The following is a 16,213-nucleotide window of genomic DNA, read 5'->3' on the forward strand; positions in this document are numbered from 1 at the left end:
GAGGTGAGGGGCCGAGACTTTCTAAAGACACGGTTGGCCAGCCACCAGTCACTGGGTGTACACTGCTCCCCAGAGCTGGAGCCCTCGGGCCAGGTGGCTTCACTGGGCCAAGTGCAATTCCCAAAGGGACCGGGCTGAGGGTGGTTTGGTGTGGGCATTCCTGCTGCCAGGGCTCCTCTCGGAAGGCATGGGGCACGTGCCGCACCCACCACAGGAGTCATGGCAGGGGAGTGCATGCAGCCCGTGTGTCTCTGACCCCCAGGCTCATGTTCTTTCCACGTCTGGGCTTGGCAGCGACAGGGGTGGGGTGGCAGGAGGGATTACCAGCAAAAAGATCACACTGGTGGGGGTGGGGGGGCGGTTCCTGGGGAGAGACCACATGGCGTGCGAAAGCAGGGAGTCACAGAGCATTCTGGGGAAGCAGGGAGGCTGGAGTTGTCAACTCCCAAGGGACCTTGAATGCTAAGCACCCAGGCTTCCCATGGCAGGTGGCCTGGGGCAGGGGGGCTCACTGAGCCCTGTTGCCCATTTTACTTGGCATTTTAGAGGTAATTACTACATAAAAATGGTGCAGTTTTAAAGAACTCAAAAGTACACTATAAAAGGGAAGGACCAAGGCAGTCCTTAGTCCTTTTCCCTAAGGGTCACCAGGCTTGGAGTTTTCTTACGTGGAACCATTAGAGTGTGCCTGTATAGTAACATACATGTGCATAGTGTCATCTATAGATTGTTCCACACCCTTTATGTTTAGACAGAGGGGAAAGGAAGGAGAGAGGGAGAGAAACATCAATGTGTGGTTGCCTCTTGCACGCCTCTGCTGGCGACCTGACCCACAACCCAGGCATGTGCCCTGACTGGGAATTGAATCAGTGACCCTTTGGTTCATAGGCTGGCACTCAATCCACTGAGCCACACCAGCCAGAGCTACACCCTTTTAAAAATTATTTATTGACTCTAGAGAGAGAAGTACTGATTTTGTTGGCCCACTTATTTATGCATTCAATGGTTGATTCTTGTATGTGCCCTGACGGGTATTGAACCTGCAACCTTGGTGAGTGGGGGATGACACTCGAACCAACTAAGCTACCCAGATGGGGCCTGCGCCTTCCTTCTCCACCTAACACCTTAGGCTCGCAGGATCTTGCCACGTCAGCACACAGGAGGCCCTGTTCTTCTGAGCACTGCACTAATACCTGTCCCTGGACATTCAGGTTATTTTCCGTCGTTAGCTACTACAAATGATGCTGCAACGAGCATCCTTTTTGAGTATCTTCCAGTGCTTTTGCCAGCACAGCCATTGGATGAATTCCTAGCAGAACTGCTGAGTCAAAGGGATTCATAAAAAAACAATACACCCCCTGGTCCTGTGTGGAGGACGAGCTGGCAGGGCGACCGTACGGAGCCCAGCTGGGGCCCATTGTGGGACGTGGCTGAGGGATGGTGGCGGCTCACAGCTGAGCAGGCGGTAGCCCTTGGAGACTGGTGGCAGGAAGAGGAGTGAGAGGGAATTAAGTCTGGGTCTTGAAGGCTGGGACAGAGGCTACAGGAAGTGGACAGTCAGCAATGAGATGACCTTGCAGCTTGAGGGCTGCCCGGGAAGGGGGCCACTGTCGCAGGATGGGCCTGAGCAGCATGCCCCCAGCTCAGCCCGAACGGCTGGTCGTGCTGTGTCCTCTTGGGAGCTAAGGTGTGGGGGTCAGGCGCCCATTGCGCCCTCACTTTAGGCCGTTTGCAGCTGATTTGCAAGGTGGAGCCAGCGGGACTGGTGGCTGTTACCTTTCCCACACAGGTAAGGAAGCTGAGGCCCAGGCCAGCTGGTGTAGCCGGAAAGCTCCTAAGTGACAACAGCTGCCCCCTCCACAGACACGTGCCCGCCTCTTGAGATCCCACACCCCCACTTCCCTCCTCGTCACCACTTTCTTACATCCCGCTCCTCCTCGAGCACAGATTTCCGAGGCCCTGGGTGGGGTTATGGCCTGAGAACAGACTGCTTACCTAGTCAGTGAGTCTGGGGGAGGAAGGGGTGAGGGCATACTACTGGCATAAAAACCCACTTGCAGGGACTTGGACTTGTGAGCAACAGACTTCTGGAACCAAAATTCTGACACTGGCCCTGCGAACAGACGAGGACGTCCTCTCATGTGGTCAGACTGGCATCTGGTTGGGCCACAGGAAGCGTCCTCACTTCATTTCCAGCGGCGGCAAGGGAGCTACAGTCCTGGGTGGGGGAGCCGTTTCCAAGCCTGCTGTGTACCAGCCTTCCTCTCAGCACCTCCGCTCCTCTTCTGCAAAACGGGACAAGCACCTCCCTTCCCGGTTCTCCCCACTTTCAGATGACTGAGCTGCATCTGACCAGGAGGTTCTCATCGCCAGGGCCAGAGCCCTTCAGAAGCTGGTGGCAAGGCAGACCTCCCCCCGCAGGCTGCTCTGGCGTCTCCCAAGCCTGGCTCGGCTGCACCCAGGGCTGGGGGCTAACAGGCTCCGTGACTCGCTGAGCTCTGTCCCTCAGCTGCAAGCCCAAGGCTGGCAAAGGCCAGGAGCACCTTGGGGCTTACAGAGACTCTGCTTCCTCTTTTGTGGCAGGAGAAAGTCCCTTAGAGCCTGCCTGTGACCTGAGTGTCTCAGACCATCCTCCCTTTGGCATGAACAGACAAGTCACCAGGAAACATGGGGCCCACCTGCTCGGCTGCTGGAAGACCAGCCTTTTAAAGTGACCTCACCTCAGGTAAGTTCTCAGGCGGGGGTTCACTCATCCCTCGAGTATCCAAGAGCATCTAGTGTGTGACAGGTGGGCCCAGGGCCCGGGGTAGAGAGCAGTGAACAGAGTAGGGTCCCTGCTCTCACCATGTTCACATTCTCCCTCAGGAAGATGGTGGAGAAAGAAGGGAAACAGGGTGTCTTTGACAGGGCTCCCCGGAACAGGCTGAGGAGGGTGTGGCAGGTTTTGGGGAGCGCTTTCCAGAGACCTGGAAGCACGAGAGGAGGGAGGAGCATGCCCCTGGGCAGGGGGAGGAGTGAGGCCTCAGCTGATCCTACTGGAAGTTTGGAGGTGGGTGACCCTTTGCAGCTGTCCCCAATTAGGCAAAGAGGTGGGGCCGGGAGGCACAGGGCTGGGTACAGCAAGGTGGAGTGAGGCCAGCCCCTCCCGCGTGCTGGACACTGCTGTGGTTGTTGCCACCTGGGATCCACACTCTAGCCCGTGCCAGACAGCCCAGGCCTCATCTCCCCACACCCAGGCCTGCTGCATCCAGGGCATGGGCTTGCTGCCCAGGCAAGAGCCCAGCCTGTCGGGAGCAGCACGGCTTCTCCCAGTTTTTTGCCACCCTCCACACAACACACGGGCCCCACAGGTCTCCTGAAACCCAGCTGGGCCACGATGGGACCCGACCAGGTCGGGACCAGAGGCTGAGCTCTGGGTGACCCACTACAGACCTCCAGGGCTAGTCCAACAGTTCAGCCCATTTTACAAGTGCCTACCGTGTGCGAGCCTTGCACTGGGAGTGAGATGCAGAATGAGACGGGAGCTCCTGGTGGCTGGTGGACAGAGAGCAGCCACTTTCCTCTGGACCTGCAGATGCAGGCAGCCATAAAGGCCACCTCTCTGTGCACCTGAGCACTGACCTTCGGGTGACGGCAGCAGTGGGGAGGGGTGCAGGCCCACTGCTCAGCAAACACCCAGTTCCTCCCCCAAATACTCACTGAGCACGTGCTGCGTGGTCCTGGGGACAAAGGACACTCACACATGGTCCTGGCTTGGAGGGGCTCCCAGCCTGATGGGGGAGGTAGACTCTGAGCCAACACACTGCAGGGCCGAGAGGGCCCAGAGAGAGCCTCTGACTCACCTAGACGACTTCCTGAAAGAGGGGCCACTTGAGCTGGCTTCTAAAGGGCAAGCAGGAAGGGCGTGCCAAGATGGAACAGCAAGAACAAAGGCCCCCAGTGGCAATAATCCGTTAAGTCGTTCTATGTGGCTGGAACATGAATGGCCGAGAGGCAAGCTGGGGCAGCAGAGGCCTGCAGGGCCCGGCCAGGCAGCACCTGAGTGAAGTGACAGCAGACTGTGTCCCTGGGCACCGCAGGCTGGCCATCTGGGGCCTCTCGGCAGCACTTGGCCCTCTGCTCCCTGTGGTTTCCCTCACGTGGTCTCCAGGGCACCTCGCTGTCCTACTCATTTCTCTGTCTTCTTTGCTGGTTCCTACTCCCCACCTCTCTCATCGCTGAGTCCTTGGGCACTTGTCCATTCACTCTCCAGATGATCTCAGCCAAGCTCGTGGCTTAAGAACCTTCCAAACGCCAGCTCCCAAGGTGTGTGTCTAAGACTGCCTACTTGACACCTCCACCTGGATGGCTTTCACACAAGCACCTCAAATTTAACTTGCCAAAACAGAGCATCACCTCAGCCTGCTTGTCGCACAGCCTGCCCCACCTCAGTGAGGGGCAGCTCCATCCTCCTGTGTGTTTTGTTCACTGCTGTAACCCTACAGCCGGGATAGTCCCTGGCACGTAACAGGTGCTCGGTGAATTCATGAATGAGTGGACGAATGGAAGAGTGTAAGGATGCTCAGAAGTGAGTGAGATCTCTGTGGCAGTGGAAGGGCTGAGATGCAGGCAGAAAACCAAGGTGGTGGCGGAATGCCCAGGGTACTAGGTGCCGAACTTGACCGAGCCCTCCATAGGCACCTGGGAACAGAGATCTTTGCACTGGCACCGGACAAAATAGACCCTCTAACTTTCAGCATTCCACACCTCAGCCTGGTCTTGTTTCGGGTACTCCTGGTGACAATGTCCAATGAGCTCAGAGCAGGTCACATCCAACTATCACCCCTCCTCCTCCCCTGCCCAGCCCAGGGGAGCCCCAGCTCCACTCATTTCAGGGCAGGACCTCAAGAAGCTCAGGATGTGCTCCGGGCTCAGCCCCTGGAGCCTGGGGAACCTGCATGGGACAGCGGAGGCCACACCAGGGGTCCCTCAGCACATCAAGCTGAAGAGCACCAGCCCCAGCTGAGCCCAGACTGGAGTCCTGCTCCAGCTCTGCACCCACAGCTTGTGCCCCGACCCCTTTGCACGTCAGCTGGTTTGCCTCAAGGGCTTCCTTGTCTGGCCACAGGGAGGGGTGCCCAGCCAGAGAGAGAAGGCATGGGTCTCTAGCCAGGCCACTTTTTCCGACTCGGGCCCAGGCCTCACTCTGGACCCCCAGGCTGGCGGCCCCTGGAAGCAGACTTCGTGGGCAGCGATGACTGGAGCAGGAGAGCAGCTGCTGTGCTTGGGCCCCGGGCCTGAGCATCCACACCTGCCTGAGTATCGGGGGTGGGCCGGAGCCCCCTCGGGGAAAGGTGGGAATGACGCCCCCTCTCCCCTGCCCCTTGCTCAGCGATCCAAATCCTGGCTGTAGGGCCTGGATCAGGCCTGGATCAGGCCTGGGCAGGGCAGTGAAAGCCAGTCCTCTCCCCAAAGCCCTGCCCCTGGTGGTAAGGCCCACCCTGACAGCCCTCACTGGGGCCAGGAACATACAGGGGATGCTGGCAGGCACAGGCTGAGGGTTGGGGGAAGGGCACCGGGTGTTCGCAGCCCCTGCAGAGGTGGGTGGGCAGTGAGGCACACCGCGGCAGGCGCTCACCACCACTGTCCTCCCTCCCCAGTGCCCTGGGTTCCCTTCCAGCTCAGGCCCCCACCTTCGCTCCTGTCCCGAGTGCTGCTCTGGGAGCACAGGTGGCAGCCAGGGTGCTGCGGGACACTCGCCCGTCCTCGCTGCCTGCTCCTTCCAGCACTGGGCTGGCACGTGCACAGACGCCTCCTCAGAGCTGACGTCTCCTCACCGGGCCCTCAGTGATGTCCTCCCAGCAGGTTGTAGGTGCCACGCCGTGCCGAGGAACAGCCCAGGAACCCGGACTACGATGAGGGACGGTGCAAAGTGGCTCTTCCAGGCCCTTCCAACTGCTTCCCACCCCCCACCCCCACTAGACTGACTACCCCGGAAGGAGCCAACACCACTGACAGCAAACGCTGCTGCTGTTACTTCGTGCAAGGCATTGCTCTGAACACTTAACACACGTTAAGTTACCCTTACAACCACCTCACGAGGTAGGCAAACCATCATCCCACTTCACAGATGAGAAGACCGAGCACCGTGGTAGAAAATAACTTGCCTGTGACTGCACAGCAGTGGCAAAGGCAGAGTCTGAAACCGGCAATTTGCTGTCTGCTCCCTCAGGTCTTGTGGAGGCGGGCTGAGCCCCCTGTGCTCCCCTCCTGCTGCAGGCCTGGGATGAGGCCCCGGGAAACGGAGTCCTGCTTTCTAAGTCCAAGTCGGTATCCACCGCAGCTGACTTCCACCCCCCCACCCCCCGCCCCAGCTCTCAGTGCTCCTTGCCTAGGTGACAGCTGTGGCCGGGTCACCACGTTTCTAGCCCACCCAGCCACCTTCGAGGATGCTGCTTATACCGGTTCTCTAAACTCATATCAAATTGTCTCAAGAGCTCCCCCTTGCCTTTGAGGTTAAAAAAAAAAAAAAAAAAGAAAAAGAAAGAAAAAAGCAACCTCCTGGTGGCCCGGTCCCCTAGGGTCAGTGGAACAAACTCCACACGAAGGGGGAGAGCAGGGGCAGCAGCAGCACGCAGGGCATCCTCACTGACAGACTCGCCTCGGAAAACACAGGCCCCCCCGGGAACCTTTCTGTACTTCCAGAAAAATGCTTGCTGGCAAGCCAAAGTGTGCTTGCAGAACAGGAAACCAAAACTGGCTTTCAGGACGCCCCCAAATACTTTAAGCCAGACTGATGTCCTCCCCCAACTCACCTTTCCCAAAGGCCACTGCAGCCCTCCGCAGAAAATGCAGAATTAACGTGCCCAGGGAAAAGAAGGCAGACGCCTTGAACACGAAACAAAACTTGATGATGCTCCGGGAACAAAAACTCTGCACCCAAGCTGTCGCCTTGCATTTTGTCGTCAGTGTAACAAACTCCCACCCAAGTTCCCCCCAAACATGTCAGGAAGGGCTGCGGAAAAAAGATGTCCCTTTAATAAAACGTTATCGACATATATCGTACACAAACTACAATGTATCATAATTATTTTTTTCCTCTCTTAATTCAGAACCAGACTACAAGGTAAGAAAAAACACAGAAACAGCTACAATGTTCCCAATAATCCGCACAAGGTCTTTTTTCAGGCAGATGATATCTCACATAATATGATATACACGGAGCAGAAAGGGGGACAAACAAAGACCAGCTACGGGGGAGGGGGCAGGGAGGAGGGAGTAAATGTACAAAGAATTCGGTTGTCTCGGGGCAAGACACAGAGGTTTCCATGGGGGGTGCTGAGGTGAGGGAGGCAAGTCACCCCTCCTGGGAGGAGACAGGCTCCACTGTCGCGTGTCAGTTTTTGAAAATAAAAACAGGACCGGAAACAGCACATCTGTTTGGTGGTTGGTGTCCCCCCACCCCCCACAGCAATTCCGAAGTCTTTCCATCCAGTTCCAAGCATATGCAGAGCAATTCGGGTCAATATCTCGTCTTTGAGAAAGGAGGAAGAATCAAGAGAAGTTAAAAAAAAAAAAAAAACCCAACCCCCTCCCGCAAACTCCAACCCTACATGCCAGCACACACGAGGACGATGCGAGGGCCATGGGGACCAGGACGCGGAGGTCACAGGTTCCACGTCCCAGGTCACAGCCATCCTGCCGCAGGTGGCCTCCCCTACTGCGCTCCAGGCCACCAGCAGCTGGCAGGATCCTCAGGAGACTGGGCGGGGCCCGAGGAGGGCGCAGGGGGGCGGGCGGTCCTGGGAAGCAGTGCGTGCTGCTGGGCTGGGGTTGCAGTGAGCTGAGTCTCCGCCCTGGTGGAGGCGAGAGCCTTCGGGTGGCCTGGCCCCTCCAGCTATGTAATGGGGGTGCGGGGAACTCTGGGGTCGGAGTGGTGCGGCTGCTGTCACCACCTTGGCCACGGGAAACTAAGCAAAAAAACAAAATAAAAAAAGGCCCCGCCCCTCCCTTGCCCATCCGCACAAGCCAAAAACCCCAAGTGGAAAAGGGTAACTTCCTTTCCTTTCCAAAGAAGGCCTTTCGAAAGAAACCACCGATTATAAACTGCCCAGTTTATTATTATTATCATCATTTTTAGGTGGCTACAAAGACAGCGTGCGCTCTCACACCTAGACCAGCTCTCCTGCGGGGGAGCTTGGGCACAGACAAACACAGGGCTTGGGTTTTTTTGTCCTTTTTTTCCTTTTTCTTTTTTTTAAAGAAGAAAGCAGAGGTTGATTGGGGATGGGGGCTTGCTAGAAGCTTCCTTTTAAAAAATTTCTCCCCCAAAGCCCCACCCGGAAAACAAATTAAAAAATCCCAACAGCGGCAAAACCCCAAACAAAAAACAACAAAAAAAAGTGTCATGTACATAAAAGGTCCTTCTGGGAAAGGGCAAGGGACGGGACTGTTCTGGCCATCGACCTGAAATATATTTTTGAGTTTTGTCCTTCATGTTTTATGGAATAAAAAGTTCCGCCTCTTTATTGCATGAACTAAAATTGGGAAGAGTGGGGGGAGTGGAAAAAAGGGAGAGGGCGGAGGGGGAGCAGGGAGATGCCCCTCCCCCAGCTCCTGGGTAATGACACCTCACTTCTTCTTGCATAATTTCTGGCATCTTCCTGCCTGCAATGCCGGCTCTCTCAGCATTTCGGAGAAGAGGAGGGGGATCACACACTCATCGTCATGCTTGGAGAATACTGGAAGGGGAGAAGGCAGAGAAGGGGGGTCGTGAGGGCCAGGAAGAAGGAGCCATGGGAAGGTCTCCTTAAAAGGGGGTGGTCGGGACCAGTCTGGGGGCCTGGCTGGGCGGAACCTGGGTGGCAATGGCTGGGCAGGGGGCCCAGCAGGGCCAGGAGGCACCTTCCAGCCCCAGTCTGTTCCCCGTCAGGAACTCTGGGAGGCAGAGTCATCCCCCACTTTCCCTCTACAAATCACCCCTTTCCAGTTCAAGCAGCACCGACCCCTGCCCCCACGCCTGCTTAACCACGAGGCTGTTCCTTCAGGCATTGTAAACAGGAGCCCAATGTGGAAAAGCAGATGGCCTGCCCCTCCGCAGTGAGACCCCAGGAAATCACTGTTTGCACCCCCCCCACCCCCCAAACACATGAAAACAGACCCCAGGGGTAATGACCCGGTGGGCCTCTGGAGTCCCAGCCCAAGGCTTTTTCAAGCCACATCAGCTTCGTCAGTGCCCGAGGCATTGTGCCCACACAGAGATGCCTCTGGAAGGGCCTGCTGGTGGTCACGGTCAGGGGGCAGTGGCCAAGGTTGCGCAGCAGGGACGAAGGTGAGGGCTCTGCCATGTGTGGGAAAATCCCCCAGGTGAGAGGCCGCTGTCGAGGACACGGGCCCAGAGGCAGGTCCTGGCCGGGAGGCTCTGAAACTTGTTCAGTGAACAGTCCCCAGACCTCGGGGGACCAGAAGACGGTCCGGGGATGCAATGAGGGTGGCAAGAGGTGCACTTACATTGTCGTTCTGGAAGGAGTGGAGGAAGTTCCCTCCTAGCTCGCCGTCGTCTCGAGGGGTGCCTGGAGGGTTGCTAATGCCACTTATGTTGTTAGGAGAATTCTGCAGGGACAGGAGAGAGGAGAGGAGCTGAGTGCCAGGCACCCCCACAACCTGCCCAGCCAGACTGGGAGAAGGGCTTCCTGGGGGAGGGGACAGCATGGGTGCCCTCAGGGAGGAGACGTCCAATACTCACTTTTGGAAGTCCATCTATGTCACCCGACCCTGGAAGAAAATAAGAATTCTGTTTGTTTCTTGACCATCTTCTGCCGAGGGGCCTCCACCCCCTCCACCCTAATCCTACACAGTTTCTGTGCAGAGAATTTTCTGTCCTGGCAGTAGCTTTCTTTCAGGATCTTCCTGTGGGCCCAGCGCAGGCTGGGACTGTGGACCAGGCCCGGCTGAGCCAGGACCGGGGGCAGAGAGAAGGCTGCCGGGCCAGGCAGGGCCGGCCGAGGAGGCAGGCTTACCTAACGATCCATTCATGTGGTGTGGCTCCATGCCGCCCATGCCTCCCATCGGGCCATCCGAGCCTGGACCCATCGGGAACTGAGAAGGAAGCACAGAGTGCAGCAGCTGAGTGGGCCTCGGCCCCAGCCTCCTGCCGTGAGTGCACTTGCACACGCGTGCATGTGCTCGCTCTCTCTCTCACACACACACACCACACGGGCTCGCAAGCCCAGCAGCACCCGAGTCCTGACCTCATGGAGTGCCCTTTCTTGGGGGCTCCCGACTCACGTGCTGAAGGCAGAACAATGGGCACTTAAGGGGTTTCCGATGTTGGCCATTATGAACAATGCTCACCAACATTTGTGTACGATTATTGTGGGGACACGTTTTCCTTTCTCTGGGGTAGACACTCAGGAGTGGAACTGCAGGTCACTGGAGACTGTCTGCCAGGCCACTGGCCGGAGGAGCCGCCTCGCCCGCCCGCGCTGCCTGACAGCGCCGTTCGCACTCGCGCTTCCCCAGTGAGTGACCGTGAGGAGCACCAGCTCACCGTCGTTTCTTCTCTGGAGAAATGTCTCTTCGGGCCCTGGGCCCCAATGTTGTTTTTTTTTGTTTCGTTTTCTTCAATACTATTAGAGTTCTTTACATATTTTAGATTCAAAGATACATGATTTGCAAATATGTTTTTTCTACTCTGTGGGTTGACAGTGTCCTTTGAAGCACAGAAGTCTTAAATTTTGATGAAACTCTGATGTATCTAGTTCTTTCTTTAGTCACTTGTGCTTTCAGTGGTAAGACAAGCTTTGCATAACCCAGGTCACCAAGACTTACTCCTGCGTTTTGTTCTGTGCTCTAGTTTCAGCTCTGTACTCAGGCCCAGGGTCTGCCTCAAGCCGACCCTGGGGCCCTGGAGTAAGGCGAAGCCCGCCTCCACCTGGCCAGGCCCTCGGTGTCTGCAAACCAGCCACTGGGCGAGCTCCGTCTCAGAGGGCCGTCATCTATAACCTGCCGAAGCACCCTGGACGTCGTTAGCAGTCTAACCTGTCTTTCTCGGAGCACCGGCTCTAAAGCAGAAAGGTAAATGTGAACTTGTGTGATCCAAGCTGGATTCCAATTAAGTTGCAGTTTTAATAAAGAAATTGGGAAAGTCCTATTTAATGGGCTGCCCTCACTGGTGACATTTTTTGAGTTCTCAAGCAGTCTCATTTCCAAGAAATCATCATTTCTTTGGCCGTTAGGAGGTTCTGTTGCAACCCCCTCCCCCCCCTCCACGGCTCTGAACAACTCAGGTGGGGTCCGAGGGCCACTCCTCCTCATCTGGGCTCCTCACGGTCTCTTTACAGACCATCAAACAGCTCTGGGGACGACACGGCACACACCACCGCTACTGCAGCGGGTTCCCTTCTCCACTCTCATCTCAACGTGGCACAGCAGGCCAACATTTTAACATCTTTCCTGAGGCCGGCAACAATGACGGCCATTGCATGGGGGCTGTCTGAGGCTCACAATTTCTAGAAAGTAAAAAATCTCATTAAGAGCTTCTGCATGTTTTCAGGAAACTGACAGTGACCAAGAACTTTCATTATGACAACCTGAGTCACTGGTAAGCAAATCACAACCCCTTTGTAGCACCATGGGGGGCAAGGTATGTGGGACATTCAGCAGATGAAACGCTTACAGACTGATATTTGTCCAATTACCTGTGTGCTGTCTGCCAAGTACACAGACAAATGAGTGAAGCCTCAGTTTTGTATTGGACAAGAGAACAACCATCTTTATGTTTTCTTCACAAAAATCACAATGACGAATTCAAGCTTCAGTTTTCAAGTCAAAGTACCCAAGAGCCGGACCTGTTTTCTGCCGCCAGGGTTCGATGCCCCACCTGACATGCTGAAGGAAGCCCACCTGGTTAACATCTGACAGAACCAACTCTCCACTGAAGGAGCAGCACCCGGTCTTCAACCCCCTTCCGTTCACCTGGAGGGCTCAGCAGTGACCTTCTCAGCTCAGGGAGCAACTGAGAGACTCACACGGTGACGGTGCTCCTTCAGGGTGTGTCCAAGTGAGTGCAGCAGCCTCGACTGCCGCTGGGGCTGGAGGACAGGCCGTCTCCTCCCAGACCCGTGCGGTTCAGTCCTTCGATTCAGTCCCCGGAGCGCCTTCCAGCTCCTGCCCCTTTCACACCCCCTCCCCTTCTTTGCAGCATGCGCTGTGGTTCCTCCGCCTTGGTTATTCACGCCCCTGATCTGGCCGCGTGTGCCCTCCCACCAGCCACTGTGTCTCCTCCCTGGTGCCGTCGTCGTCCTCATTTCCGTCATCTGAACTCTCAGGAAACGTGGCCACCACACTCACAGTGGAATGGAGCCCTGCGCTGTCTCCACAGAGTGCGACAGTGCGTCCGCCCACAGTGGCAAAGACGGACGGACGCCCCCTGCGCCCGGACCGCAGTGCACTTGAGTGGCGCCCTGGGACAACGCGGTGTGGAGGACCCACTGCTGAGAGCCAAGGTCACGACCGATGGAATCCATGACCGACAGAATCCGTGGTCAAGAAAACTTCGCCAAACGGCGACCATGGGGTCAGGTGATCAATGCCATTTCCAGGTGACACTAACACAGGGTGCCCAGGGCCTGTGTTTTGGGTCACTGAATAGGTCTACCACTTTCCTGCCCAACTTTCTGTGCCCACTGCCATAAACCAGGCCTTCTGTGCCCCGACATGTCGTCGCCTGGGACGTCGGGCTTCAGAGCTGAAGCCGGATGGCAGGTTGCCCTAGTGAGAAAGGGGTGATGAGGCAGGGCTGGGAGGTGCTGGGTGCGCAGAAGAGGGGAGAAGGGGGGGTGGAATGTGTGCTTCCCATCCTGCTCAGTTACGTGACCCTGGTGGTCACAGCCCCTCTGGGCTCCCTGTCAACCTAGGAGACGGGCCAAAGACCCTCACCCTCAGAGGCTACAAGCAGCTTGAACACATGCAGTGACATGCAGAGGGTCTCTCGCGGGTCAGAGTTTTAGCACATGGCACAGTTTGGGTGTCACATTAATAAGCAAACCAATAAAAACCGAACAGTCCCTCCAAAGCCATGCAATTCTGGGGCCCCAGGCCCACCTCTGGCTCTGCAGCCCACAGGCTGCTGATCTGATGCCACAGCAAGCCTCCTTTCCAAACCCCGAGCTCCCAAGGGCGAGGGCGGGTTTAGCGTCCGAGGCCGGTGTGGAAGCACTGTCTGGAGGTGAGATGGACCGGCCGTGGGCTCAGGGAGCTCCCAGTGGGGAGAGGGAGACAGGCTGCAGCTGCAGAGTCAAGTCCCATGTGACATGGGACAGAAAGCAGGGAGTGGGGTGACCCCAGAAGATAGCATCTGAGCTGCAGCATCACTCAAAGGTTGGAACTTTGAGGGGCCAAGGAGGGAGGGAGTGGCTTCTCAACGAGGGAACGGCCTGAAGAGAGGCAAAGAGGCTGCAAAGTGTGGGAGTCACTGGCTCCCTAAGAAGCTGGGGGCGCAGGGCGGGAAGGCCCCCAGTGGGCCACACGCTCCTGCTCTGGCCTCCACTCTGAGCTCCACGGCCAAGGAAACAGACCTGAGGGGTGACGGAATGCCCAGGGCCAGGGCGGCGCAGCCAGCCTGCTGAGCAGGGACCGCCCAAACCCCACCTGCACCCCAGGGCTTTCCCGCACCCACGCCGGGCAGCAGGGGGCCCCGCAGTGGGGCCTGGTGCCCTGCTCTGACCAGAGGAACGGGAACCACCCCACCCCTTCTCTTCCACCCCCGTGGCTACGAGACGGAAACCGAGGTGCCCAAGAGTTAATCACTTTCCCGATGGTTATTTTATTCGTCTTTGGTAACAAATGGCTGAAATCAATTTAAACTGCTTTCCCCCTCAGCTGATGAAGTTAATTATGATTTGTTATTGTATCTGATATGTAAATTATTAGAAAGCAGACTTACGTTGGACCGGCTGCCTCCAGGCGGCACAGGATTAATCATTGTGTAGATGTTGTCGCTGGAATTTGTTGAATCTGTAGAACAGTGGAAACCCGCGAGTCGGGGTGATTAATTCATTTCTTAATTAAAACAAACTCGTGGCACTTGAAACTCATTCTTTTGTATTTTATTCACCTAAAATTTTCTTTAAGTGCCGCCATTTTCTGGCTAATTTGTATTTAATGAAGATTCACAAAGTTTTTAATCACAGAAAATTCAACTGGTGAAAAACCACTTCAACCCTGAAACGAAGAATTTCAGGGTGTCTGGACAGCAGTGTGGCCATAGCCAGGGAGGGTTCTATGTTCAAATCCCGTCTGCCCACCCCAGACCGAGTCTGGTCACTGGCTGGGACAGCTTGGGGGCAGCCAGGGAACCACCACCTGGGCTCTCCCCAGCCTTGCTGTGGCTTTAATCAAATCAGGGAAAAGAGAACCACCACAAATTACCTGGGGGCCTCCCTGCCAAGCTGATGGGGCAGGAGGGAGAGGCAGGGACGGGGCTGGAGACACATTAACATACGGAGTGGCTTAATGCGACCCAGTCTGAATGTAGGTCAGGCGGCTCATAAAAATGCAGCAGCAGAGAGGAGGAGTCGGAGCGGGAGCCGGAGTATCACGGCTGCCACCAGCTCCACCCCCGAAGCAGAGCAGCTTCCCTGCTACGGGAGCTGAGGAGAGGGGCCCCTCCTCTGTCTCCACAATTAGCCTGAATGACTTCTTAGGAAATCAACTAACGTGTTTGCTTCAGGAGCAGGCCCCGTATTTCTCAGGCAGAAACCCAACCACCTCTCACGTTTTATCTTTGGGGTGGGCGAGGGCTGCGTGTTGGGTTTCTTCCTAGCTGGTGGCATGCTATTCTTAGCTGGGGAAAAAACACAACTGCGATGCTATGTGTGCAGGTGTGCACACGCCTGCCTGTGCGTGCCCGTGTGCTCTCCCTTGGCTAAAGAAAAAGGGAGGAGGGGATCTCCTACGTGGAAGACCAGAAGCCGAGAGGCACTGTGGTGCAGAGCCCTGGCCCCCGGCTGCAGAGCCTAGACAAACGCGCAACCAGGACAGGGTTCTGTTCTGACCAGCGGGAGCTGAGGCCAGCGAGACCCTTTGTTCCCCCACCTCCCCGCTCACTCGTCCTTTAACCAGATAAGTGACATGGCTGAGGCCACACGGTGGCTCCGTGGCACCAGGGGTCCTCATGCCCTCCAATGCCTGACGCAATGATGACCACTGGAGGGGGTGCCGCTCAGCAAGAGTGGCGAGGAGGCTTTGCTCTTTGTGCCTGCGCCCCGCAAGGCACCCCTTCCCCGAGCCCTCTTACCTGCAGGGCTAGGCATGATGGGTGTCCCTGGGGGGCCACCACCGCAGGGGGGTCCCTGGAGAAAAGATAAAAACTGACAGGAGAACCCACGGTAGTGACACGTGGGGAAAGGCCACGAAGCTCCAGCCATGACAGCAGTGAGGGCACACCTGGGCCCCAGCCCGCACTCAGCCCGAGTGTTTCGGCCTCGGGGGACTGGCCTCGGACCCCCTCCTTTCTCTCCTCAAACCGAGTTGGCTGCATGTGTGCATGCATGTGCACGCATGTGTACACCCAGTCAGCGGAGCCAGAGGCCTGAGGTAAAGCTCGCCAACCCACAGGTCAATCCCCTGAGATGGGGATCCCAAGTCTGGGTCTCATTGAAAACTTCTGGGCCACCAGAAGGTATAAATGCCTGAATATTGAGAGTGAGTTCTAGCACAGCTGGAATCTGTGCTCAGAATGTGTTTTGAAAGGGAGAGAGACAAGGAACTCGAGAAGTTCTCTTGCACACTCAGTCACAAGTGGCGAGACATACAACACCCAAACCCATACACACTTACCACATAGGTACAGGCTGATGAGGAGGAGTATTGGAATCTAAAATAAGAGGTGGGGAGGCCACATGTCAGAGTCACTTCCTCCGACAGGCAGCACTATCTTGCTTCCAAACCCACGTGGGGATGAGACCCCACTCTTCATGGGGGACAGGCTGTTGGGACCCACTGAGCCAACTCGGCTAGTTTCCCTAGAGAGCTCTGGGGGTTGTAGCAAACTCCAGCTCCTGAACTGATCCCGAGCGCCCTTGAAGGGAGCCTTAGGGGGCCGTCCAGTTCTAGAGGGCAGGAGGCGGGAATTCGCCCCACCCCTCTGGCCGTCTCCCTTGGGACTGTCGCGGCGCTTCCCGGCTCCTTTGTCTGAGTGCTGGAGCCTGGCCCTGCAGGAGCTGTGTGAACA

At 56.6% G+C, this 16,213-nt stretch overlaps 1 protein-coding gene across 5 annotated transcripts in view; it reads right to left on the bottom strand.

The window, feature by feature from the left end:
• Window positions 1–6,995: 6,995 nt before the first annotated feature.
• SSBP3 (single stranded DNA binding protein 3) overlaps window positions 6,996–16,213 on the bottom strand; it is a 154,968-nt gene continuing 145,750 nt past the window's right edge. For all 5 annotated transcript variants that reach the window (XM_036026149.1, XM_036026148.1, XM_036026146.1 and 2 more), the window contains 7 exons: window positions 15,820–15,856; window positions 15,278–15,332; window positions 13,925–13,995; window positions 9,999–10,077; window positions 9,725–9,753; window positions 9,490–9,591; window positions 6,996–8,720 (listed from right to left, as the gene is read on the bottom strand). In XM_036026149.1, the coding sequence (XP_035882042.1) occupies window positions 8,691–8,720; window positions 9,490–9,591; window positions 9,725–9,753; window positions 9,999–10,077; window positions 13,925–13,995; window positions 15,278–15,332; window positions 15,820–15,856 (403 nt within the window). In that variant the 3' untranslated portion in view covers window positions 6,996–8,690. The remainder of the gene's footprint in view (window positions 8,721–9,489; window positions 9,592–9,724; window positions 9,754–9,998; window positions 10,078–13,924; window positions 13,996–15,277; window positions 15,333–15,819; window positions 15,857–16,213) is intronic.

Source organism: Phyllostomus discolor, chromosome 5 (assembly GCF_004126475.2).
Source record: "Phyllostomus discolor isolate MPI-MPIP mPhyDis1 chromosome 5, mPhyDis1.pri.v3, whole genome shotgun sequence".
Taxonomy (NCBI): domain Eukaryota; kingdom Metazoa; phylum Chordata; class Mammalia; order Chiroptera; family Phyllostomidae; genus Phyllostomus; species Phyllostomus discolor.